Source organism: Fistularia commersonii, chromosome 9 (assembly GCF_037954325.1).
Source record: "Fistularia commersonii isolate RoL2024-O1a breed Wild chromosome 9, RoL_Fcom_v1.0, whole genome shotgun sequence".
NCBI classification, from domain to species: Eukaryota; Metazoa; Chordata; class Actinopteri; order Syngnathiformes; family Fistulariidae; genus Fistularia; species Fistularia commersonii.
In genome coordinates, this window is record NC_141292.1 from 13,974,495 (window position 1) to 14,001,626 (window position 27,132).

A 27,132-nucleotide genomic window follows, 5' to 3' on the forward strand; every position below is an offset into this window, starting at 1 on the left:
TAAAGAAATGTTTTAAGTCTATTATTAAACAAAGAGATGATGCAGATGGGAGGATGGATCTGCAGAAGAGGAACTCTGTAACTGAATACTCCGGCTGCTATTCTGCTTTTTAAGACTCTAAGGGCCACAAGTAGCTTGTGCAAATGGACCTCACCAGACGGCCGCCTGCACGTGAGGGTATCAAAGTGAAGAGGACAGTGGCAGCTTGGAGAACAGCAGGAGCTTGAAGTATATTCACGGCCTAAAGAGCAGCAATCCCTTCACCGAGGGTTGGAGGAGCAGCAATCCCTTCTGCGAAGGTTGGACCAACAGACCAGGTGGTGTCAGCAATCCCCAGATAGAAAATGACTGCTATCGAGGGTTCCAAGAGGAGACATTCGGAGTCAGTTTACCTACAATGCTATACAAGGCTATACTTCTCTGCCTCCCCACAGCCAATTGCAGTGAATGCGACCATGTCCACAACTATAGCCTTCAACTCCACCATGTCACCTCGCTAGCCTCATGGATCCAAGATGTCCGTAGGTTGGTAATGCAGAGCTACTCGCTAAAACAGAGAGGAGCCCTTACAGAATTACCTCATCCAGATAGATATGATGGCATGGTTCAATAACTGGTCACTAGAGGATACAGAGACCCAGGTTGCCCTAGCGCAGCAGATTCTCATCGACCTTCAGCTGCAGGAGTGGCTCAGCTTTCACTCTATTGAGAAAGTACTTCACCAATTCTTTGTTCGCAGAAGATTTCCGGGACCAGCTATACAACCATCACAGAAGAAGAGAAGAGAATCTGAGGACATAGTATTCCCCAGGCAGGATGAGCTGGCCCTCCAAGCATTCTGGGCCCACCAACCTGCATGGGTCCAAGAACACTTCGGCCTACATGCTCCCAAGACCTTAGCTAAATCCCTCAGCAAAGCCGAATGGCTGCAACCTGTTCTGGGTGCTGGAGAACACACCTGTAGTACGAGCATCCCAAGACAAACAGCCCATCGTTGAGGTGGGCAACAACAAGGGAGTAACCCTCCGCCTGACGGAGGGACGTTATCTGTGTCAAGAGCCAGGGCACATCGCACACAGCTGCCCGGCACCAAAACCAAGAAGTCCAGCCACGCTACTGGCATTAAACTATAACAGGATGACACAATGGGAGAACTGCCACCTGAGACCACTGCCATCTCCCCCAACAAGGTGCCGCTTTGGGGTGCCAGAGGAGCTGCACAGGGGCAGAACTTCGAGGCCCTGGTGTTCAGCAAGGTCCACTGGCGTCTTGATGTCAAGAAAACCCAAAGGACACTACTACACCCCCAAAGCAATGGGTTGGTTTAGCAGTTCGGCCACACCTTGGCCGCTCAACTTGCAACCCTGAACAGCCGTCAATAGTGAACTGCACCAGCAACTGGTCCTGTGGGCTTACCAGACAGTAGTACAGCAATCCACCAACTGTGCCACAGCTGTCATGTCTGGATGGGAACTGCATACCCCTGTGGACTTTGTTTTTGGATTCCCATGTGAACCTGAGAATCCAGCAAGGCTGGCTTGTACTATCTTTACCATATGCAAGAGACTCAGGAGTAAACGATCTCACCAGGTAAGTCCTCACCGAGGCTCGGTCCAAACAGAAAAGGGCCGATGACACTTGCTGTCATGGGGAGGGATTATAAGGACCTTTCCCCTACAATGAGGAACCACTTGGTCAGACCCGGCACTACCCTAGCACAGGGCGAGGTAAGGAATGGATACAATCCTCAGGAATTCCACCTTTATTTCCAGTCTACTGGGGAGACTTTCAATCAACCCCCCCTGCAAGGTCCCACGCCAGTTAAAGGATTTCAAAAAGCTTGATCACTGAAAAGTGTTTCCTCTCTTCCACTTGCCTGCTGTAGCCTTGGCTCACAACAATACAGACTAATTATGTGTGAACATTTGATTATTTTATTTAATTTCTAAGTGGTGATGATGTGGTCAGCCTTGTTGAGATTATAACAACGTGACAGGTGCCTGCATATAGGACATAAATCAGGGCGTTTTTATAGAAATGTTGAAGGAAGTCTGTTTTGAAATGAAACCCTGTAGACTATTCTGTTAGTATTTATGGTTTGCTATCAAGATATATGCATGTGATACACAATAAATTAAAGGATAGCAGAGCTTTGGGGAACTCTGGCGAAACATAAGACCGTGTTGCATTTAGGTGTCAGATCCTGATGAAGACCAAGCAGTCCGCGTGAGCGGCTCAGTAAAGAAGCCAAGAGTTAAAACTTTTAGGTTATCTGCATTTACCTCGGTAAAAAGGACAAATGATTGGTCCTCCAATCAGACAGTTCAATATATTATCAAAATTCTGAGCCTGAGGGAGAAAACTGTCCGCCAAGAGGCACCCCGCTCCGCCCTCCGCGCACACCACCGCCAGCCCCTTCTTGAACGACCCTACCCAAAAGCTCATTTTCATTGGAAGTGGAAAGTCAGCCCGTTGCAGTAGTTCGGTAACGTTATTTGTTTTACGTTCTCGTTTCATGTAAGGAAATACCAGTCACTGCTCGGTCGGCCATGAGGGGAGACTATTCTCTATTCCGGGGTTTGAAATGTGTAGACGCGGCACTGACGGTTGACACTATTTAAGTATTTTTTCCCTTTTTTTTTTAAGCTAGTGTTAGTGTTAACTCACCGCGGTGGCAGCTAACGGTTAGGGACTCGAAGCACGTTGGTGGAGGGAGTCAGCACGGTAAGTAAGTGTGAATCAGTGAGTCGCGGTTACGCTGCATCAGTTGTTAATGCAACTGATTAATGACATCTACGTGAGAATACGGTCTGTGATGGTAAATAAGACATTTTGCTCCCAAGGTTAGAATCTATTACATCTTTATGAAACCTTAGGGAGTCCAACAATAAAATACATATTTCCGGCAAATTCATACGGCTATTTTGCTAGTAATGTTCATGGTAAACTTTTGCGGCTAATCAGGAGCATAGTTAGAAAACAAACATAACTTTAACATATTTGTGGCATTTCAGTATTTTAGCTTTCACGTTTTGTTTATTTGAATGGACGAAATGTGACCTTCGGGATAGTGGATTACAGTAAAAATGTTTAAAAAAACTCATGACAGATTTAAGAGTAGCTCAAAGCCCAGATTCCTCTCGACAATCATATATGACCTTCACAACAAAATATAATCAGACATTATTTAACAATTGTAATTTTATATAAATTGGGTATACTGCGTTTATTTGTGCTGTAACCCTCTTTTTATTGTACAAGAAACTCAGTCATTATAGGAGGAAATAGACAATAGAGCTAATGGCTTAAATCACATACAATATATTTTACATTAAAAGAATGAAAACTCAATGAAAAAAAGCAGCATTTTTATAACATCTGTAAACAAATAGTCCAATTTTTTTTTTGAAAAGTTGTTTTATCTAGTTCTATTATTGCAGACCTGTAAGGAGTTTAAGATAACCATCAGCGTGAATCATTTTCAGTGTCACAAACTGAACTATCAAATTTTGAATTATGCCATTTGAATCGTCAAAGCCTTTCCTCCAGACGATCATTTGTTTTAGATGTGTATTTACATTTAAACTCTAGCTGGCTACCTCAGTATATCCTATTTAGCCTTATTGTATCATTTGGTATTATATTAAAATATAGGTTGAAAGCATGTCTGGTAGTTACCCAACATTGCAATCAACCTCCACCCCCTACGTTGGCCTCACAGTGGCTTGTTTTGTTGCCCACAGTTCCAGTGCCTGAGGAGTCTAGAAGTTTGTCAGGGCTGACTAGCTTCAAAAAGAGAAATGTCAGACAGTTCATTCATCTCTTCAACTCAGTGGACTAAATAATGTTTAATTGTACCCAGACAGCAGTTATTTTTTGCAACTTTGCCTCCCAGCCAAATTTAAAGGCAGACAGGAGAATTTCCTGGAGCCAAATTACAAAAGACAACTTTCCAATGTAAAGCATTGCTGTTATGATGACGCACAACTTTTTTTTTTTTTCTTTTCCTGAGTTGGGTATCTTAGAGTTGCTGTGGTTCCACACTGCACAAGGAAGAGGCAGTAGATTGTCACCCTATTTCAAGAGACGAGTCTGCTGGCTTCCCCACCACTACTTAGACCATATTGTATGAGAAGTAGGTGACACAGGAAATGGCATTCAGAGGCAGACGGAACATTTTATTCCAAAACAGACAACTATAAACAATGTGTTTCAAACCCAAGGCTCAGGGACCAAATACTGTTCATCTCCTTATGCGCATCTAAAGCCTTTAAAGGATAGGATTTCCAAATTAATGCTGCAAAAAAGAATGATCCTCAAACTACCCATTCCCGTTATTATTGTGCTATGAATTATTACTATGCTATAGACTGTAATAATTGAATAGCTATTGTGACTGTTTCCTAAAAAATAGACAGAGCTTCTTAACAATTTTGTAACAAAAACAATTGTAATCAATCAAATGCAGAGGGAAAAAAAACATTTGCAAGTAGCCCTTTTTGAGTGTCTGTTATTCTGATGGAGCCCAGAGTAAAAGAATGGAAAATAAATAAAATAATAAAAATGAACCATGACTGGAATCCTTCTCTAAACCAATGAAGCTTTCGATAATTTCCTAGATAACATTTAGATAACATTTTATCTTTTAAGACTAATTAGGTGAACCCTGATGGTAGCAATGATGAAATAAAATCCAGAAATTGATGAGTGAAAAGAGCAACACTAAAGATCTTTCCCCTACATTTAAAGCTATCATAACACTTTCTTTGAAATTTAGAATTTGACTGACACAATATGGCAAATAAGACTTTATGATAGTACATAAAGATTACATACAAAAATATCCAGTTGATAGTTTTAGTGTGAGAACAGTGATTATCAATCAGTTTGCTGAATTCAGGAAGTAAAAACAATTGGCTTAGAGTTAAACTTTAATCCACTGCCAAAATGAAATTGAATGCCGGGAGTCCTGCTGTGTCCATACTGTGAGAAAATGTTTGGTGCAGAGGGTCAAAGGAAATGACAAAATTCAGATGGTAGAACTGGTCATCTCAATAGCCTTTTGGCTTTTAAGATAAGTCTTCATCTTTCTGGGCTTGAGTCTTTTCCCTGCCTGTGCATTTCATCCTTGGTCTCAATCAGATTCATCACTTAAAAGCCTGTATCTGAACGATGTATGTTACTTATCTGCAGTCAACTTTGCCTTTGTCTTCAGTGGTTCACATGTTCAGCCTTCCATCTTAACCTTTTGTCTGTGAGTTTTTGGTTACAACAAAACATCTCAGAACCTCTCCATTATCTTGTCAGACACTAACATTAAAAATGCTGCCACTCACAACTTCAAGTTATTATGTATTTCACATAAATTTAAGTATAACTGCTCAAGGGTACACATTTATTAACATTGTTAGTTCAAAGGGAAATATTTAAGTTTTGTTGCTTTCAAATGGATGTTAAAATGTATATTGACTGTGGTAATCCGATAGATTCCCCAAGCATTATTCTTACAGCTGACTGAAATTTTTACCCAGGTCTTAATAATGTGTAACACTGATCAAATTTAATTCAAGTCACACTTGGAAAACTGTACTAAAGCTGTAAACCTTAAAACAAGTCTATTAGCGCCCCTATCACCAGAACAGAGACAACAACTATCCATGTCCCAAAGTAATATTCATTGCTGTTTTAGGAATAGTGGATTATTGAGAGGCAGGCAGCTAGATCTGAACTCTAGATAATGAAATTATCACTTACACCACAGTGTGGTTTTGCCTTGCGTTTGCCTTGATTCATTTATTTTCAGAGGCATCCCGCTTTAGGCAACATTACCGACTTCATCATGGGTGACTGAAAGTAAGTATTGTTCACCCATGCACTCATTCATTGTTTTAACACAGTAGGAGGTATTTTAGAGAGAATTCCTTGTACAAAACTCATAATTTGTCAACAAGGAATACAGTATTACAGTATACAGGAATACGGTAGCAATATCAATAATACTAGCTGTTGATTTGTGAATCATTTTTAGAAACTCGTTCATCCATTGTGCTAGTGCTGTCTTGTTGAGCAGTGATTTCAGAGACTTGCATCACGGCAAAATCTTTAAAATATGGAATCTGTGTTGTCACCATCCCACGTAACTCATTTATTTGGGATTATCTCATTCCAATTGTTTTTTGTTTCTGCTTTAACTTCAACATACTTGTCTGATCTGTGTCACATGGACATGGGAAGATATACAGTGGGGCATAAAGTATTTAGTCAGCCACCAATTGTGCAGGTTCTCCCACTTAAAAAGATGATAGAGGCCTGTAATTTTCATCATAGGTACACTACAACTATGAGAGACAGAATGCAATTTTCTTTTCCAGTAAATCACTATCTGATTTTTTTGCAAATTATGGTGGAAAATAAGTATTTTGGTCACCTACAAACAAACAAGCAAGATTTCTGGCTCTCACAGATCTGTAACTTCTTTTTGTAAGAGTCGCCTTAGTCCTCCATTTACGTTACCTTTATTAATGGCACCTGTTTGAACTGGTTATCAGAATTAAGGATGCCTGTCCAAACCCTCAAACAGTCACATTCCAAACTCCACCATGGCCAAGACCAAAGAGCTGTCAAAGTACACCAGAAACAAAACTGTAGACCTGCACCTTGCTGGGAAGACTGAATCTGCAATAAGTAAGTAACTTGGAAGACATACAAGGCCACTGATGATCTCCCTCGATCTGGGGCTCCACACAAGACTCACCCTGTGAAATCAAAATGCTCAGTGAGCAAAAATCCCAGAAGCACGTAGGAGGACCTAGTAAATAACTTGCAGAGAGCTGGGACCAAAGTAACAAAGGCTACCATCAGTAACAAACTATGCTGCCAGGGAGTCAAATCCTGCTGTGCTAGACGTGTCCCCCAGCTTAAGCCAGTACATGTCCAGGCTCGTCTGAAGTTTGCTGGAGAGCATTTGGATGATCGAGAAGAGGATTTGGAGAATGTCCTATGTTCAGATGAAACCAAAATAGAACTTTTTGGTAAAAATTCAACTTGTGTTTGGAGAAGAAAGAATGCCGAGTTGCATCCAAATAATACCATACCTACTGTGAAGGATGCCGTTGGAATCCTCATGCTTCGGGGCTGTTTTTCTGCAAAGGGACCAGGACGACTGATTCATGTAAAGGAAAGAATGAACAGAGCCATGTATCGTGAGATTTTGAGTGAAAACCCCCTTCTATCAGCAAGGGGAATGAAAATGAATCGCGGCTGGGTCTTTCAGCATGACAATGATCCCAAACACACCGCCTGGGCAACGAAAGAGTGGCTTCGTAAGAAGCATTTCCAGGTGCTGGAGTGGCCTAGCCAGTGTCCAGATCTCAATTCCATGGAAAATCTTTGAAGGGAATTGAAAATCTGTGTTGCCCAGTGACAGCCCCAAAACATCATTGCTCTAGAGGCAATCTGCATGAGGAATGGGCCAAAATACCAGCAACAGTGCGTGAAAACCTTGTGAGGACTGACGGAAAACATTGGATCTCTGTCATTGCCAACAAAGGGTATATAAGAAAGTATTGAGAACTTTTGTTCATGACCAAATACTTGTTTTCCTCCATAATTTGCAAATAAAGTCTTTAAAAATCACGCAATGTGATTTTCTGGATTTTTTTTCCGCATTCTATCGCTCACAGTTGAAGTGTAGCTATGATGAAAATTACAAGCCTCTAACATCTTTTTAAGTGGGAGTGCATGCACAATTGGTGGGTTAATAAATACTTCTTTACCCCACTGTGCAGTATGTGAATATTGTGATTATCCTTTGCGTCCCAGCCATTTGACAGCTGCAAGTGGAGATATGTTTGTTTTTTTCATAGGGTAGAGACTTTTTTCTTTTCTTTCCAGACTTTGTAGTAAATATTTTCTTCCTCTCTTTTCACTCCTTTTTCACTCCATTGCATTTTCACCCAAATCAATATATTTTACTTATCTATTATGCTATATTTACTCTTCCTCTAGCCCTCCTGTCTGGCAGCTCTCAATTCCAGCATCCGTCTACCAACATATTCATGATCACTCCATTATCACATAGTACATCCTCTGTACGAACCATCTCAGCCTGGCTTCTCTGACCTCTTCAAAACATCGAACATGTGCTGTTCCTCTGGAGTCATTCCTGATCCTATCCATCCTCGTCCCTCCCAAAGAGAACCTTAGCATCTCCAGCTCTGCAACCTCTAGCTCTGCCTCCTGTCTTTTCGTCATTGTCAGGAAAAATTGTCACAGTTACAAGACTGCAAATTATCTTGCTTCTGTAATGCACTGAGTGGGGGGTTGGGCTGATTAAAATGGGAATCATTGGATGCTAACTTTCTGGATTTAACATTTTCTACTATTTCTTGTGGCCACCTCTGGACTTTCAGTTTTCAGTGGATCATTCTTAAAATGCTGATGTAGCCACAGTGTTCTTAACGATTCCGTAGCAGAAAGACATCAGTTGGCTCTTTCTATTTATAGTACTGTATCGGTTCTTTTACTTTTCTTCCACCCATCCATCTTCTCCTGCTTACTGGGATTGGGGGTGCAGCAGCTGTAGCAGGGGGGCCCAAATCTCCATCTCCTTGGCCACTTGGTCCAGCTCTTCCGGGCGATCCCAGGCAAGCCTAGAGACAGTCTGTCCAGTGTGTCCCGGGTCTTCCAACCCTCACTCATGGAGTTCACGGTCCGATGAAGCAAACAGAACCACATTCTTATCCAACTCTGAGATCATCAAACTTGATACCCTCAACACACTGGCTGCACCTAGAAATTCTGTCCATAAAAGTTATGAACAGAATACTTGACAATGACTGTCCTGGCAGAGTCCAAACCTCACCAGAAACGAGTGTGACCTATAACCGTCAATGTTGACCATGTTCTGGTACTTATCAGAGAAAGACTGAATAGCCCTCATTACAGGATACAGAACCCTTTACTCCCCGGACACGGTTGAATGGTTTCTCTAGGCCCACAAAACACGTGTAGATTGGTTCGGCAAACTCCCATGCGCCCTCAAGGACCCTGCCAAGGGTGTAGAGCTGGTCCCCTGCTCCAAGGCCAAGACAAAAACCATATTACTCCTCCTGGATCCGAGGTGAAACCACCTGTCGAATCTCCCTATCCAGCACTTTTGAGTAGACTTTTCCAGTGACGTTGAAAAGTGTGATCCCTCTGTAGTTGGAACACAAGACTTTTTCTGATGACCTGAATTTGTGAACCGATGCAGCATATTTTTGAATGTTACAATCCCTGTGATAAATTCTTCAGTTTGGTCCAATTAGCATGTTGAAATTTAAGTAGAGCAACAAGATTAAATATTTCTAAGTAGATGAGGGCTAAATAAGACAATGAGCCATTCATCCAAATTGTAGCTGATAATTTTTGAAGAAAAAATAAATGGATGACACAGGAGGGGGAACAAAGGAATGGAAAATAAATGGTATGTTCATAAATGAAAATGAGGTAAACTACTGAAGACCGAATTTAATGCGAAAAACCAAAAAATGACACTAGATCACAATCGGCGATAGGTAAGACTGATGATCAAAAGGAAAAAAGAGGGAAACCAACCGAGATGAGGCAAAGCTCTGCATACATTGAGGTAATGATCCCATAATGATCCCAAATAAAACATTGAAAAGAATGTGGAAATGTAAACAGAGCTCCAAAGGCCAGTACCAGTGTAGACAGGGACAGATATTTCTCAAACTACAGAGACCGTGGGAATAAAAAAGTCTGTCAGCTATAATTCACGTATAGGAAAGGCATTCAATGAACAACCTAATTCAAACGTATTAAAAAAAATTTGAACTTAACTGTAACAATAAAACTTCACTGTAACTATAAAAATTGAACCATGATAAATAATTTTTCCCTCTACCATAAGAAACCACAGTGTAGCATCAACAAATGAATACTTTAACCAACGACCGAGCACTGTACTCTTGAATTTGTGTAAAAATGCATGCCCAGTGCCCAGCTACTGAGTATGTGTTTCCAAATAAACGAAACATGAGGGAATCTTTCATTGCCGCCCACACTTCCTGAGGAACATGGCCCAGTTTGACAGGGGTTTCAGTTTACTGTCCCCTTTTTCTGAGGCCACAAAATGTCTGAGGATCATGCTGCAGCAAGAACTGAAAAAAAAACAATGTGTCTTGCAAGATCTTATAAACATGACTTCCACTAATATTGAGCAGTCAAGTTTTCAGTCATACTGACTCCAAACCAGAATGTCTGTGTTTTTTCAGATGAGTGAAGCTCGCTATCTGCAGCTGAGTTCTCTTGAATCATTACCACATAGCAATAATTTCTGTTTTGTTAGGTTGACCTATATGTTATTTTCATTAAGTAACAGTCAGTTAGGTGGTGTGGTGCTGTAAGGCTGCTCTTGTAAACACTCATTCAGCCAGAACGGGAGCGTCCATAAACTTTTCGCAAGAGGGCAGATTACTTAGGAGTACTGAAGAGTAGGCATCTGCAGTGAGTAGTACAGCTGTACAGCTGTAAAAGCCCAAATGTGGCACAGCCTGATAACTCTGACACAAACCAGCACTGAGGCCCTGATAACGCGCAGCAAGGAACTGCTCTCAATTCTGCCTGTCTGCAACATGATAAACGTTTTGGGTGTGTCAACACTGATAAACTACTGACAGACCAGAGTGTTCCTACTGAACTTCCTCTTGTCATTTGAAATTTTGAAAGTTAGATTAAGCAAAAAAAATCCTGCAACCTTCAGTTTGCTGTTGGATACATTATTAAAATGATAGCAATGAGTATAAATGCCCCAGCTTGTACAAAGAAAATATAATTATAGATTCGTAGTCAGTAAAATCAAGTTGGTAAACCTTAAAGATATGTTGCGCAGGGGAGTATTTTTCATCAGGAACTCATATGAGGTTGGATTTTCCACTAAGCTGTAAGAAAGAGGTGGTTTTGTGGATGGTAATGTTCAGCCATCAGAGCCATCAGAATAACTGCTAAGTTGTAGGGGCTTTCATCATGTTAAATTTTGATGTATTTCACCCAATAATGCATTCTCCTAGAATCCAGCTGACGGTAGAAGAGAAACAGGATGTTGTTTTTAGAGGAAGGAAGTAGGACAGAAGAAAAGAAGCAGGGCAAAAAAAAGGCAATACCTGTAAACTATGACATCAGCTGTGGACACATTGGTATCCAAAGCTCAGGGGAGGTTTCTTGGCTTCTTCACAAAAGGAGGAAATAGGAAAACATCTGGATAATGTTATGCTTTCAGTTTTGATGTAACAGTACTGGGAACTGCATGATCAAAACTATCAAGATAACAGAAACTGCAGTCTTTCTGCTATCAATGTTGTAAATAAGACTAAAACAAGATTATCTTACCTTATCTTAGGTCTATCTTATCTACTCTTGTGTTTACGTTCAGTTTGTGCATCACCACAGCAACATTTTGTCATGTGCTCTTTTTTTTTAACTCTGCCTTTCTGTAACATGAATGCTTGTCCTGCCTAAGGAGGGATTCTTGTGACTTTGATGGTACCCCCAGCTTTCTTTTAGCCCTATTGTCCAGCTGTGATTAATAATATTTCTGCTGGTCCATGGCAATATGTTGAAATCTTCTGAGTAAACACCTGAGACTTGTCTAATACTTGAATCAACTACAGCTGTACTTTTTCTGCAGACATTGTCTGTAAAAATGTTTAATGGTTCTCATCCTACCAGGTGGATGTTTGTGGCAAACAGCACATGGTCTGTATTCTACTGACAGACATGGACCTGTCAGCTTCCACCCCTTCGACAGACCACCACCAGGGCTCCCTCTTTGATGTCAGTGCTGCTTCCGGACTGGACCCTGAGTGGGACCGAGATACCATCTGCCTAAGTGTCCACCTGTATCACATGGGAAAGGGGGGTGGCAGAGAAATGGAAGGAGGAGGGGTACCCAGCAGAACAGACAGTATGCTCACATTTCCTGCTGGGGAGTATGTTGCAGAGGAGCTCTGCATTCAAGCAGCGAAAGCATGTGGTGAGTCTGAAGATGATTTAGCACTTGATGTTGACCAATGCACAGTAGTACATGCCAGCGTAATTTTTATATTTACATATATATATATACATACGCACACACAGACACATATATATTTGTGTGTGTGTGTGTGTGTGTGTGTGTGTGTGTGTGTGTGTGTGTGTGTGTGTGTGTGTGTGTGTGTGTGTTTTGGAGATAAAAGTCAGAGAGGCCAGATTGAGATGGTTGTCAAAAAGAGTCAATATTGTCAAACTAAAAAAAAACTAAGCCCCAGTGAATGTTGACGGGCATGAAAAACTGGCAACTAAATTTTTGTCTACAATGTATTTCTTTTTGAAAAAGAAACATTTAAAAGAGACAAAGTGATGAGGAAGCAGAATTGAAATACAGCACATTTTGTGGCGAGATCAGAAACTAGGTATGATAAAAAAACTTGAAAAGAAAAAGTACTAAACAACATATTTGGAAAAACAATGTCAAACTCTTTTTATAGGTTTATTTATTTATGCATATATACTGTATATATATATATATATATATATATACACACACACATATATATGGACATATATATATACACACAGTATATATATATGTATATATATACTGTACATATACAGTATGTATATATTTGCTGATATGTATATATAAGCAAATTTCTTGGTTTGTCCTACTACTTCAATGCATTTGTCCTACGACTGGGATGTAAGCATTGTAGAGCTGATGTGATGTTAGAGTTTTACAAATGTAATGAGGTTTGATTAAAAATGAATACATAATATAAATGAGACCTTCCAATCATCAGCACCGGACCCTGAACTTCAACACTTGCACAGCCTCTAATGAGACCAGCTGTAATCACAATATTATATTTATAACATGTGTATATATATATATATATATATATATATATATATATTATCCCAATTTGAAAACAAAACTAGTCAGTCACAAAAGAAAAGCTGCCTTCCTCTTTTGGGTTTTAGCATATTTCCCTTATACTGTTCACACACAGTTGCTACACAAGTGTGAGAGCTGCCTTTTGTGTAAAGACATTACGTCTGCAAATGACAGCTGAGCATCTCTGTAACAGGTGGTGTACAGTTCATGTACCACTTAATGTAGAAAAGTAAGTTGTTATTTACATAGCAGCTTCATAAAACCTGGATTAGGTAGCATTGAAAAATAGTCAAATATTCAAACGAAGTGGTGGTTTGAGTAAAATTAATACCGTATATATCGCAGCAACACAATCAAAACTCACAACGTAGTGCCATGACAAATCAATAATGCATAACTCTTGTTGGCCTTAATATTGGAAGATTTTGTCCAGTGTAGTCTCTATTTCAGAAACGCATTAGCAGAATTTTAAACAGCCCCCATGAGGTATCAAAAATGTTTGATATGCATCATGCTTAATATTGAACATGCCTTAGTATGAAGCAAATTTATAATGCTGCTGGTGTAGAAAGAAGTAAGGAGAGAAAGCTCTAAATGCATCCTATTTCTTTTTAGGCACTGCAGGTCTCTGTAGCTTTCATCACAGTCTTACATTATGATTTTTTGTTGTTTTTAATTTTCACGAAAAGACTGGTGAAGTGAGGTCATTCCGAGGTTATTCTCCCCAGATGTAGCGCCATTGCACTGCAGCCTGTTCGCCCTGAGGAGGGAAAGTGACCAGACCTGGTTCCCTCCTAATCACATCTTTAAAGTTCGACCGCCAGCCAGTGAGACCCTGGACTTCAGAGTCAGGTACCACTTCAACTTTCAGTACCACTTCAACCCATTCAGGCATGAGAATTTTCAAAAAAAAGTTTAAGCTTGGGCTCCATGTTTTTGTTTGTCTGTTATCCTGTCCAGGTACTATTTTCCTGGCTGGTATAACAGGGGAAGCACTTGCCATGCCCATCGCTGTGGTATTTCAAAGGAGATGGAGACCTCTGTTATGGATGATTCTGTCATGACATACCAGTTTTTTCAGGTAACTTGTCTATTTGTCTTCCACTGGATTCACTGGAAAAAAAATTGTCTATATTATTATCAAAAAGCAGTATAATCTTATCTTGAATCTGTTCATCCTAACCGTAGGATAATGCCGACTAACAATTTTAGAACAATGCTTCACTCTTCCGACAGTGCTTTACTTTTTTTTTCAACAGTGCTTTACTCTTTCAACAGTATGTCATCTTTTGCTTTCTGTACTCTTTCAACAGTATGTTAAAAGAGTACAGACAGCAAAAGATGACAATACTTTACTCTTTCATGTTGAAAGAGTAAAGTATTGTGATCTTCTGCTCCCGGATGTGTCAAGCTCCTTTTAAAACTTCTCAAATCACAAAGTCAAGTGTGGTCAGCAAGTGCAACTCGATCAGTGTCTCATTTTTTCTAAATATATAATAATTATGTAAAACCAGATGCTAAAACCATTGACTCTAATGCCTTTCTATCACCGAAAGGGTTTTTTTTTTACTTTTGTATTCCTGCTTGACAACATGCTGATAAGCAGAAATGGGCCCGTCATGTCAAACTTTCTCAGCGCAAGTTGAAAACAGGAAGTGTGGTCATGAGTGCAATCATCAAGGTTTTACTTTGTTTTACTCTCACAATGATGTCTTGTCACTACATGTGTGCTCTAGTGTTTTTTTTCTATCCCACTTATATCAAAGTATCATACTGATAAAGTGGTTATGTAGATATAGTTATGTATAAACCCTTCTTCAGAATTCAATAAAATTTTTTTATTTGTAATTTCAGGATTAGTTTTGAAGAACAAATTCTAATTTTCATGTGAGCCATGATATGTTGGATTTCATGACATTCAGCAACACATCAGCGAATCAACTATCTCCATCTAACCCTATTCTCTGTATCCTCCTCTCTCACACCAACTACCTTCAGGTCTTCTCTCACTACATCCATAAATCTTCTCTTTGGTCTTCCTTGAGACCTCTTACCTGGCAGCTCCAATTCCAGTATACATCTACCAATGCTTCACTATCCCCCCTATGTACATGACTGAGCCATCTCAGTCTGGCTTCTCTGAACTTCTCTCCAAAACATCGAACATATGCTGTTCCTCTGATGGACTCATTCCTGATCCTAACCATCCGAGTCACTCCCAAAGAGAACCTCAACATCTTCATGTCCGCAACCTCAAGTTCTGCCTCCTGTCTTTTCATCATTGTAACTGTTTCTAGACCAAACTACATCGCTGGTCGCACCACTGTCTTGAACACCTTTCCTTAAATTCGAGCCGATAGTCTTCTATCACATAGTACCCCAGACACTTTTTTCCACCCATTCCAACTTGCTTGAGCCCGTCTCTTCACCTCTTTTCCACACTCTCCGTTGCTCTATACTGTTGACCTCAAGCACCTGTAATCCTCCAGCTTCTTGATCTCCACTCCCTGTAGCCTCACCGTTCCAGCCGAGTTCATCTCATTCACACACATATATTCAGTCTTGCTGCGACTAACTTTCATTCCTCTCCTTTCCAGAGCGTAGCTCCACCTCTCTAGATTTTCCTCTTTCTGTTTTCTGCTCTCACTACAGATCACAATGTCATCCGCAAACATCATGGTCCATGGAGATTCCTGTCTAACTGTCTGTCAGCCTGTCCATCACCACTGCAAACAAGAAGGGGCTCAGAGCTGATCCCTGATGGAGTCCCCCTTCTGTTTCCCCTACAGCACACCGTACCACTGTCTCACAACTAGCATACATGTCTTTCACCAGTTTAACATACTTCTCTGCCACTCCAGACTTCGTCATACAATACCACAGCTCCTCTCTGGGCACCCTGTCATATGCTTTTTCTAGGTCTACAAAAACACAATGTACCATATTTTGATGACTATAAGACACACATAAAAGTCTTAGATTTTCTTCAAAATGTGCGGCGCGCCCTATAGTGCAGTGCATCCTGTGTGTGTCGTTGTCAGGAGGACATAGTAGAGAACATCATGAGAATGTTAAAGGGGGAAGTGTGGGCGTTAATTGTATATAAAGGAACGGTATATGCGTTATGCAGAACATTGTTGTCTTAACAACCCTGAAAACATCACCGACAGACACATCCACCCTAGCCACATCACTAACATGGACAAGGTGCCACTCACTTTCGAATGACACTGTGGAGAAGAAAGGGACCAGCATGGTAGCGATACGCACAATGGGGTACGAAAAGTCTTCTTGGAGACCACAGTTTCACTAAGAGTGGAAGGCAGCACTGGATGAGTTACGCCAACTTTTTGTGAATGGATTGTAGATGCTTGGGCTAATGTGTCTGCTGGCACTGTTGTTCAAGCTTTTGCAAAATCCGGCATCATTTCTGTGGAGCCGCATGGCACGGAAAGCGACTCTGACAGTAAAGAAAGTGAACCTGGTATGTTTGATCGAGATTTAGCGCAGCTGTTCAAATCAGAAACAGGATGAGGACGTCGATGGCTTTGATTGATGACGATTGCTGGTAAAAAAATGTGAATACCAAACTCAGTTTTCCTCTCACTCTATTTTTAAATACGCACACTTGTATGCTTGTGTGTGTTGTTGTTGTAAGGCGGACGTAGTAGAGGACACCATGAGAATGTTAAAGGGGGAAGTGTGGGCGTGGATTGTATATAAAACCTGCGCCCTATAATCAGGTCCACCTAATATGTGTGTTAAATACATAATGGCACACATAACTGAGACTGCGCCTTTTTAGTACGGTGCGCCTTATGGTCGTGAAAATATGGTAGCTCCCTCTTGCCTTCTTTGTACTTCTCTATTAGCATTCTCAAAGCAAATACTGCATCTGTAGTACTCTTTCTAGGCATGAAGCCATACTGCTGTTCACAAATGCTGACTTCTGCTGTCAGTCTTGTTTCCACTTCTCTTTCCCATAACTTAATTGTATGGCTCATCAACTTTATCCCTCTATAGTTACCGCAATTCTGCACATCCCCCTCATTCTTAAAATAGGCTCCATCACACTTCATCTCCATTCTTCAGGCATCTTTTCACTCTCTAAGATCCTGTTGAATAATGGAGTCAGAAAATCTACGGCTGCCTCTCCTAGACACTGACAGACCTCCACGGGTATAACATCAGGACCAACTGCTTTTCCACTCTTCATCCTCTTCAATGCCTTCCTCACTTCACTTTTACTAATCTCTGTTACTTAGTGGCCACACACCAAGTACTCTTCTACCTGTCTCCCTGATAACACTAGCTGTTGTTGTCCAATGGGAGCTCTCCCTGACCAGCCAGAGCCTTTCTCAACTCCTCCCTGAAAACCATACAACACTCCTCCCTTTTCAGCTTCCACCACTTTATCCTCTGCTCTGCCTTTGTCCTCTTGATCTTCCTTATCCCCAGAGTCATCCTATAAACCACCATCCTATGCTGTGTGGCTACACTCTCACCTACAACTACTTTGCAGTCACTGATCTCTTTCAGGTTACCTCATCTATACAAGATGTAGTCTACCTGCGTGCTCCTACCTCCGCTCTTATAAGTTACCCTATGTTCCACTTTTTTCTGGAAAAAAGTGTTCACTACAGCCATTTCCATCCTTTTTGCAAAATCTACCACCATCTGTCCCTCTTCATTCCTATCCTGTATACCAAATCTGCCCATCACTTCTTCATCCCCTCTATTGCCTGGACCAACATGTCCATTGAGGTCTGCACTAATTACTACTCTCTCATTTCAGGGGATATTCTGCATCACTTCATCTAACTAATTCCAGAACTTCTCCTTTTCTTCAAATTCACATCCCACCTGCGGGGCATAACCACTAACAACATTGAGCATCACACCTTCGATTTCCAGTTTCAGACTCACTCTTTTCACCTCCAGAACATTCCTAACAAACTCCTCCTTCAAGATAACTCCTACTCCATTTCACTTCTTGTTAGAACAATAGTAGTACAATTTAGAGCCTGCTCCTAAGCTTCTAGCCTTACTTCCTGGTCTCCTGGACACACAATATATCCACCTTCCTTCTCTGCATCATGTCGACCGACTCCACCTTTTCCTGTCATAGTCCTGATATTCAAAGGCCCTACTCTCAGTCCCAGGCTCTTTCCTTTCCTCCTTTCTCTCTGCTTCTGAACACGCCCTCCTCCTCTTCTTCTCGGACGACCCACAGTAGCCCAATTTCCACTGGTACCCTGTAGGTCATCGGTACCAATGGCAGTTGTTGTTTACCTGGTCCTTGACTATGATCTGGTTATTATGGTTGATTTGCTTGTTTGGTTTTGGCAAAAGTTTTACGCCGGATGCCCTTCCTGACGCAACCCTCTGCATTTATCCGGGCTTGGGACTGGCTCAGGGAGACACTGCTCCGTGCCCCCCCGAGGCTGGCTTGGGGAGACACCGGCCAGTGCTGCCCTGAGGCTGCATGGGAATTTGACCACAACATGTTCTTTAGTAATGTTTGTACACAAACAACATTACAGCCTCTCTGACTCCTTTACATCACAAATTCGACACCTATTGGATTTGATTTTTGCTGATTTGTATTTCCATTGATAGTGGCGCAGCGACTTTCTGAATGACAGGATCCAGATTTCGATGGACTATGCAGCCCAGGAGGACTGTCTGGGCATGGCAGTGCTTGACATGGTGAGACTTGCCAAAGAGACTAATCAATCACCTGTGGATGTTTACAACAATACCAGGTATGATGCTTTTGCTTCCTAGAAACGATCAATTAGTTTTGGATAGTGTTATAGTGTCTCTTAAGGCTGTCTGATGTATTGCCTATACATTGCTTGTGTTATTTCTAAGGGAAAGGTTAAACTTGCAGGTTCTCCTATAGTAGTGACAGCCGATGGCTGCTACTAAAAGCTGTGAAGAGTACAAACTTAAATGTTTGTCAATGCCTGTCAGGTGTGATATAAAACAATGTTTCTACATATTTCTGCAAGTCATTACCAACCTTGAGCTGTTTCTCAATTCTGAGTTCAAATTGGGAAACAGCTTGTCATCAAGCTTGTGTAAAAAAGCTGCAATCATCAATGTGGAACATCTTTTTGTTTTTAATTTCCTTTTATTGTTGGTTTGCTGTCTCACATTGTATTTCTATTTTTTCTGTGTTATGAACCTGTTTTCCTCAATAAGGCCTGCCTTGAATTGACTAAATGTAAGCATCAGTCATCAGCAGAATCTGTTAATTGATTCTACCATTTAACTCTTGGGCTTGATATGGAAGTTTCTATTGGGCAGTCAGGTGTGAGTCAATACAATAGATTACTGCCACAAGATTTGCTTACATGTAAATTAGTTGTTGTAGTTACCTGGCTCTATAATCATCCATCTTACTTCTGTCATTTAAGTCTTCTGTTATCTGCTTTCTTTAATTCTCACTCACTTCCCTCTGTTTTCTCTCTGTGTTCTCATCTTACTCAATTCCAGCTACAAGTCCTTCCTGCCACGGAGCATGCACAGCCACATTCAGAAATATAACATCCTGACAAGGAAGCGTATCCGTAATCGTTTCAAGAAGTTTATCCAGCAATTCTGTGACTGCAAGGCCTCGGTTTGCAACCTGAGACTAACTTATTTGATGACCCTGGAAATGCTACTTCCATCCCTCTACTCTGAACGCTTCCAAGTCACAGACCTCTCTGCACATGCAATGACCATTGTTGTCATGGGCAACAAGGGCATCCAGTGTTCAATAGGGAAAAAAGATGAAGCAGAGGAGGTGAGGGCCAGAGATTGTTTTATGTTGCCATGGTAATAATTTGGATTTGTCAAATTGGCTGTCAGGTAATTTCATAGCTGGTAAAAAGTGATGAAGCTGGTTATTACTCTGAATCACCAGTAACAACAAAAGTGGATGTGTGGACATGGTATTGTACCGAATGCAAGTGAAACTCACCAATATTACCTTTTTTTTTTGCCTCTAGGAGTTATGGACGTACTGTGATTTTCCAGAGGTGATAGATATCACTATTAAACAGTCCAATAAAGAAGGCTCTGTAGAGAGCCGCATAGTTACCCTCACCGATCAAAACAATAAAATCCTGGTATGTTTTACACTTTTACACTCCCCAACATATATCTACTCCTTAGGCACTGTAGACTGCAACAGAATACTGTTCCTCCCTTTAACTAGTTTAGGGTTTAATGTATCTTTTTCATCTCAGCCATATAATTTGATATAAATGTTCTGTGTTTGCTGGAAAATATGTGGATGACTAGAAGAGAAAAGAAATTCATTTGAAACATTTCAGTTCCAACCGTTCTAAATGACTTTAACTGAGTTTGCTGTATACGACAAAATGAGAAGAGAGACACTTTAGTCTATCGCTTGATTCTTGGTCTTTTGGTCTATTGGTCTTTTGGTCTATTGAGTCTTGGCTCCTCATACTTCACTATTTATAGTGTAGTGCCAGGTTCACTGATTCAAGAGTATTATCTTAGACCATGGCTTGTTGACCTGTTATCTTTAAGCAACTACAGCAGTATGTATCTTTATCTCCCTCTGCCTGCTACCTTGGCCAAAACATTCTTTTTTGTATTACTTCAGGAGCTGGAGTTTCATTCGCCACCAGCAGCACTGTCGTTTGTATCTCTAATTGATGGATATTACAGACTAGTGGCAGATACTCACCACTACCTTTGCAAAGAGGTTGCTCCACCAAGACTTCTTGAGTGCATTCAGAGCTACTGCCATGGCCCTATGTCGTGAGTATCATACAGAGAGCACAAATACAGCATATGACAAACACACGTGTCCCTACAATCAAAGGCTGATTCAGAGACACAAAGACACATTCTGTCCATTTGATCACAGGATGGAGTTTACAATTGGTAAACTGCGTCGCTCTGGTAACCATCAAGGCCTGTACATCCTTCGCTGCAGCCCTTTGGACTATGAAAAATTCTTTATTTCTTTTGTAGTCAGGGTGAGTACTGTAATCATCTTCAGTGTGAAGTACTGCGGTTACCACATGTGACTATACTAACAGACAGCCGTTAACACAGTCTTCCCTAACTGATTAACTGTATGGCTTCAGGGTCTTGTCAAACAGCTTAAATGCCTTGATTCAGCTCCCGACACAGGACTCTTGTCACCAACTGCCATCCACCTAATCATACAACAAATGTTGTAAAAACTTAATTCACTGAACCATAAAGTCATTCAACGTACACATTGGACCTCACTTGGACTAAATACACTAAATAACAGAGTAATAGAAACAAGGAGAGCTATGCAGTAGGGGAAGATAGAGGTTCAAGTTTTGCATAACTCATTTCAAATCGTTAAAAGTATTTTGGGTAAACACCAAGCAGCTGTCATAGTTGTCATAGCTGTCATAGGGCACAGTCCTTGAGATGAGAATTATCTTGTTTCCTCACCCCCGAGCAACATGCTTCCTTGCGACAGTTCAACTTACACTTACAGTACATTGCCAATAACGTCACAGCAAGGATGCCCAGTGACAGTATTGAATATTCACAGGAGGAACTGCCGCCTGTCTTTTTGTTTTGTCCCTGTTTCTAGACCTGGGGTGGGCAAACTGTGGCCCGCGGGCCACATTAGCCTGTTGGTCTTTTTAATCCAGCCCGCCAAAGATTGGTAAAGAATTCATACTTGTTGTGAACGATTAAATGATTGGATCAATGAATGCGGTAGCTCAAACAGGAGATTATTTCATTTTTGGAGCTACTTGGGAACACCTGAGAATTTTCAGGAGCTGAATGACACAGATAGGCTTTGTGATTTAGCCGGATGGTTTTCAACCAGTGTGCGGCACCACACTAGTGTGCCACTATTTTGTATGCTTATCTACAAACAATGCGAAACAGGCTTTTTTTTTTTTTGAGAAACACCACAAAGGTAAATCAGAGAGCCCTGAAAAGTTAGCTACCTTGTTGCTGAACTCGTAGCTATATCCAAAAAGTCCCACACTGTGGCAGAAACATCAATACTTACAGCTTTTAAAGCTTGAGCAAGAGCTTCGTGTGTGTCTTTCTACCATTACTGCCAGGATACCCATTTTGTTTTCACCGAAACAGCCCTAGGTCTCACACTAAGTGAGTATAAATACATTAAAAACTATATTATTAACTATATGTATTATATGTACTGTGTTAGACTGTCATTTTGGTTGGTGGTGTGCCCCAGGATTTTGTAAAGGTAAAAAATGTGGTGCGGCTCAAAATTGGTTGAAAATCACTGGGAAAAAGGGAAAAAACTGGTTTGTCCATGATATGTAAGCAAACGACAGAACCTTCAAAACCAAGCTGGTTTTATTTTAAAAGCAAATGTCAGATGAGTCTGATATGAAATGCATTTTTTTATATGTATCTTATGGTGACCCGGCCCGTCTGTCAAATTTTAAAAGTTAATGTGGCCCCTGCGCCAAAAAGTTTGCCCACCCCTGTTAAGATAAGATAAGATAAGAACAACTTTATTAATCCCGAAGGAAATTGTTGCGCCAGAGTTACAGAAAATATAACAGTAATAAATAATAAAAAGAAAAAGGCAGAATTAGAAATAAAAATAAACTATAAACTATAAAGAGTGTCAGTGAAACTATAAAGTGTCTTAGTAAACAAGTGATAAAACTATAAGTGTCTTAGTAACAAGTGAGGTAAGGAGTGCACAATAGTATGATAAAAGGAAAAATTGTAGTGTAGCTGTTATGAAATGAAATATTGCACCGTGAAATGAAATATTGCAGTTTTCTAGACCATACAACATTGCTGGTTTCAACACTGTCTTGTACACCTTTCTTTTCATTCTGGCTGATAGTCTTTATCGCATAGTTCCCCTGACACTCCACCCATTCCAACCTGCTTGAACCCGTTGGTATGAATTCTTGCAAATGTGAAAATTTTAAGCTATTTTAAATAATCATTTGTTTGTTTGTTTGTATGTTCATTAAAATAATTCTAAATTTGGGGCTAAATATTCAAATGAAGCTGCTCTGGGCCAACCCAAGTGATATCACATGGACTGTACTAACATAGAACTAAGATTCACTACCTCTTTGGCATTCAGGATGAAGCAATAGTGGACTACAAGCACTGTCAGATTGTGCGGACGGAGTCTGGAGAGTATATTCTAAGTGGTGCCATGAAGAGCTTTGGTTCACTCAAGGATCTTCTAAACTGTTACCGAAAGGAGGCGCTACGCACAGATGGATACACGTTCCAGCTGACCACATGCTGCCCACCCAGCCCTAAATGCAAGTACTCATGAACACACATGCATGCACACTCATACACAACACTAAAATTATGTGTGCTTATGTATAAAAACATCATATTCAGTGTTATAAAAATAACGTAGTGATTATTCTTGCAATTGATTTAATTTCAATTGAAACCATTTGTAATTTGGGATCAATAAAGTAATTCTGATTCTGAAATCCTAATTTGCTTTGATTGGCCAATTATGCTGTGTGTTGGTTGCACACATCTTCACTCTTTAGCTGCTTCTGGGTAACCTCTGGAACAAACTTTTGACTTAGCCTTTGCGAAATGTGAAATGAATTAATTGATTCAATGGGTTTAAAGCCTTGTTTCCATTGGGTAAATAAATGTACACCAAGAAAACATACCAATCCAACTAAGTATTTTCATCTAGCAGTGCAAACAAACAGGTAGTATTACAAAAATAAGAGAGACAATTGAATTTAAACAATGGAAAATCAGCACACTTAAGTTTAAATTGCTGTTATTAATATTCAAATCAGAATACTTAGTGCAATAGAATTCTTTGCTGCAAGGTTTGAAGCAACCTGACAGGTTCTGGAAGATTGTGAAGAGACCAAAACAAAGATAACTATATTCACTGGGCAGTGTAAACTAGGTAATTAATTTTATTTAATCTAATTAATGATCCTTTGCCTAAATATTTGGTGTTGATGGATAAGCTCATCAGTGCTTACTGGATATTTTCTTACACCTACACACTTCAGGGGTTGCCACATCGAATCAACCTCCTACATATAATCCTATTCTCTGTATCCTCTACTCTCACTCCAACTAACTCCATGTTTACTATATTCATAAATCTTTTTTTTGGTTTTCTTCCTAGCCTTCTTTTCTTTCTTTTCTTCCTAGCCTCCTGCTTGGCAGGTCCAACCCCAGCATCCTTCTACCAACATAACCGCTATCCCTCCTCATTGCATGACCAAACCATCTCAGTCTGGCTTCACTGACCTTCTCTGTGAAACATCTAACATGTGCTGTCCCTTTGATCAACTCATTCCTGATCCCTATCTATCCTCGTCCCTCCCAAAGATAACCTCAACATCTTCATCTCTGCTGCCTCCAGCTCTACTTCCCATCTTTTCTTCAATGTAAATGTCTCGAAACCATATAGCATGGCTGGGTTCACCACTGTTTCGTACACCTTTCCATTCATTCTGGCCAATACTCTTTTATCACACATTACCCCTGACACTTTTATCCACCCATTCGAACCTGCTTCACTATGTTTCTTCACCTCTTTTCCATACTCTCCATTGCTGTTGTCCCTAAGTGCCTCAAATCCTCCTTATTCTTAATCTGCACTCCCCGTAGCCTGTTCCACTTGGGTTCTGTCTCATTCACTCACATGTATTATGTCTTGCTGAGACTAATCTTCATTCCTCCTTTCCAGAGCATACCTCCACCTCTATAGATTTTCCTACCTGCTCCCTGCTTTCACCATAGATCACAATTTCATCTGCAAACATCATGGTACATGGAAATTCCTGCCTCCTCTGTCAGCCTGTCCATCACCACTGCAAACAAGAAGACCCTCGGAGCTGACCCTTGATAAAGTCCCACCTCTGCCTTGAACTTCTCTGTTACACCTACAGTACACTTCATCGCTGTCTCACAGCTCGCATACATGTCCTACTTCTCTGCATGTCCAGACTTCCTCATACAGTACCTTAGTTCCTCTCTCTACACCCTGACGTATGTTTGTACTAGGTCTACAAGGACACAATGCTGCTCCCTCTGACCTTCTCTGTACTTTTCTACCCGTGTTCATAGAACATATACTGCAACTGTAGTATGCTGAAAACCATACTACTGATCACAAATGCTGACTTCTGCTCTCAATCTAGCTTCCACTACTTTTTCCCATAACTTCATTGTATGGCTCATCACTTTTATTCCTCGGTATTTACCCCAATTCTGCACATCCCTGCCTCCCTACTTTTCCAAGTAGCCTTTGCTACCTCTAGCTTTACCTTGTGCTGCATCTCCCTCTACTCCTGTCTGCTCTCTTCGATGCCCTCAGTGTCACACTTCTTCTTTGCTGATCTCTTTCTCTGAATATACTCCTGCACTGCTTCAATCCACTACCAGGTCTCCTTATTTATTTTCCTTACAGACGACACACAAGTACTCTCTTGTGTACTGCTCCTGACCACTCAGAGCCTCTCTCAGCTCTTTCCTGAAAACCATACACTCTTTCCTTTTTCAGATTCCACAACTTTGTCGTCTGCTCAATTTTTGTCCTCTTCATCTTCCTTGTCTCTACATTCACCCTCCAAACTACCATCCTATGATGTTTAGCTACAATCTCACAAACCACTTCTTTGTAGTCTCTGATCTCCTTTACACTGTCTAAACAAGATGTAGTCTACCTGTGTGCTCATACCTCCGCTCTTATAAGTTTCCCTACGCCCCTGTCTCTTCTGGAAAAAAGTATTCACTATAGCCATTTCTATACTTTTTGCAAAGACAGCCATCATCTGTCCAGATGCCCTTCCTGACACAACTCTCTTCATTTATTTTGTCTTGGGGCCAGCTCAGAAAAACTAGTTTGTGCCCCCCTTAGGCTGCACTGCTCTAAATACTCTTCATGACAATTGTGTGAAATCCTTGTTTTTGCAGATTCACTAAATTAATTTTAACTCGTAAAATTCTAACTACTGATAATATCTCTAAACCGTAGATTTAGATTTGTAAATTTAATGAGCCCTGTATTATTTTGGATGAAGAATTTAGTGGGAATTTTACCACGCATGATCATCATAGTATCCCAGTAAGGGACATGATGGACCTACTGATGAACTCTAATGACCGTATATCTCTCTTGAACATGTCTATGATTCTCAGTCATCCAGGTTTTAATTGTCGTTTAAATCTTTTTATGGTAACTGGACTTGAACCTCTTCCTCTGAAGACATTTCACCTCACATCTGAGAGGCATCTTCAGTTCCTTTGGTCAAAGTGAAGAAGCCTGTCGGATGAGAGGTTAAACCTCTTCAAGGGAATAAATTCAAGTCCAGTTCTCTGAATAAAAAGCAGTTGCAGAATGTAATAGTAGTAAAAGTGAATTTTCCTGGTTCTGATACCGTGCCATGATCCATGATCTCACAACCACCCCCACAGACAAATCCAACCTGCTGATATGCAGAAACAATCAAGGCCCGGAGGCTTCTCACTCTCCCTCCCTTCACAAACAAAACATTGGGCAGATGGTCTTCCACAAGATCCGAAAAGAGGACCTCGTTTTCGTGAGTTGGTTTTGCTTACAGCCAAATCTAAAAGTGATGAATATCATATACAGTAGATTTAAAAGGATTGAACTGTAAATCTGTGAAACATCTCTGCTCTGAAGTGGACATTAAGCAGTAAACCAGTGCCCTGGGAAATAAGGAAACAGGAAAATCCTTTTCTTAGCTTGTCATCAGCCAGGATACCTCAGGTTCTGAATGAGTCCCAAATGCTGACTGTATTTCTTTCTGGCCATTATAAATGCCAGATTTGTGCCGATTTGGGATTATAAAGTGCCGATTTGGGATTTCCTCCAATTAGTTTTTCCAATGTGCGGAAGAAGTTAGTCAAGCACCACCCTAATCTGACTCCAGTTATTTTAATCTGGCTGCAACCATAAAAAAACTGAAAAAAACAAATGCAGTATAGTGTCCTGGTAGCCACTACATTGTTCTGGAAAATAACTTAGACAGTATTCTACTTTTCTTTGAGATGTTTAGAAAACTGACAGTATCAGTGTCTGTAATGTTTAAAATATTACTACTATTTCATTAGAAATATAGTTGGTGTGAGAGAAGAATATATAGAGAATAGGTTTAGATTGAGACGGATGACTTACTGTGGCAACCCCTGAAGGGAGCAGTTGAAAGAAA

General features: G+C 40.6%; 1 protein-coding gene across 5 annotated transcripts in view; it reads left to right on the forward strand.

Annotated features, from left to right (window-relative positions):
- Positions 1-2,461: 2,461 nt before the first annotated feature.
- Positions 2,462-27,132, forward strand: part of LOC147231304 (tyrosine-protein kinase JAK2-like) — a 36,211-nt gene continuing 11,540 nt past the window's right edge. Inside the window, exons 1-12 of one of the 5 annotated variants that reach the window (XM_086152620.1) lie at positions 2,473-2,724; positions 3,744-4,135; positions 11,731-12,034; positions 13,663-13,786; positions 13,895-14,015; positions 18,554-18,699; positions 19,436-19,727; positions 19,933-20,052; positions 20,556-20,713; positions 20,823-20,934; positions 23,037-23,223; positions 26,375-26,499. In XM_086152620.1, the coding sequence (XP_086008746.1) occupies positions 11,755-12,034; positions 13,663-13,786; positions 13,895-14,015; positions 18,554-18,699; positions 19,436-19,727; positions 19,933-20,052; positions 20,556-20,713; positions 20,823-20,934; positions 23,037-23,223; positions 26,375-26,499 (1,665 nt within the window). In that variant the 5' untranslated portion in view covers positions 2,473-2,724; positions 3,744-4,135; positions 11,731-11,754. Of the gene's footprint in view, positions 2,725-3,743; positions 4,136-11,730; positions 12,035-13,662; positions 13,787-13,894; positions 14,016-18,553; positions 18,700-19,435; positions 19,728-19,932; positions 20,053-20,555; positions 20,714-20,822; positions 20,935-23,036; positions 23,224-26,374; positions 26,500-27,132 lie in introns of those variants that run through there. The other 4 variants (XM_086152622.1, XM_086152623.1, XM_086152621.1 and 1 more) reach the window with 4 other exon arrangements.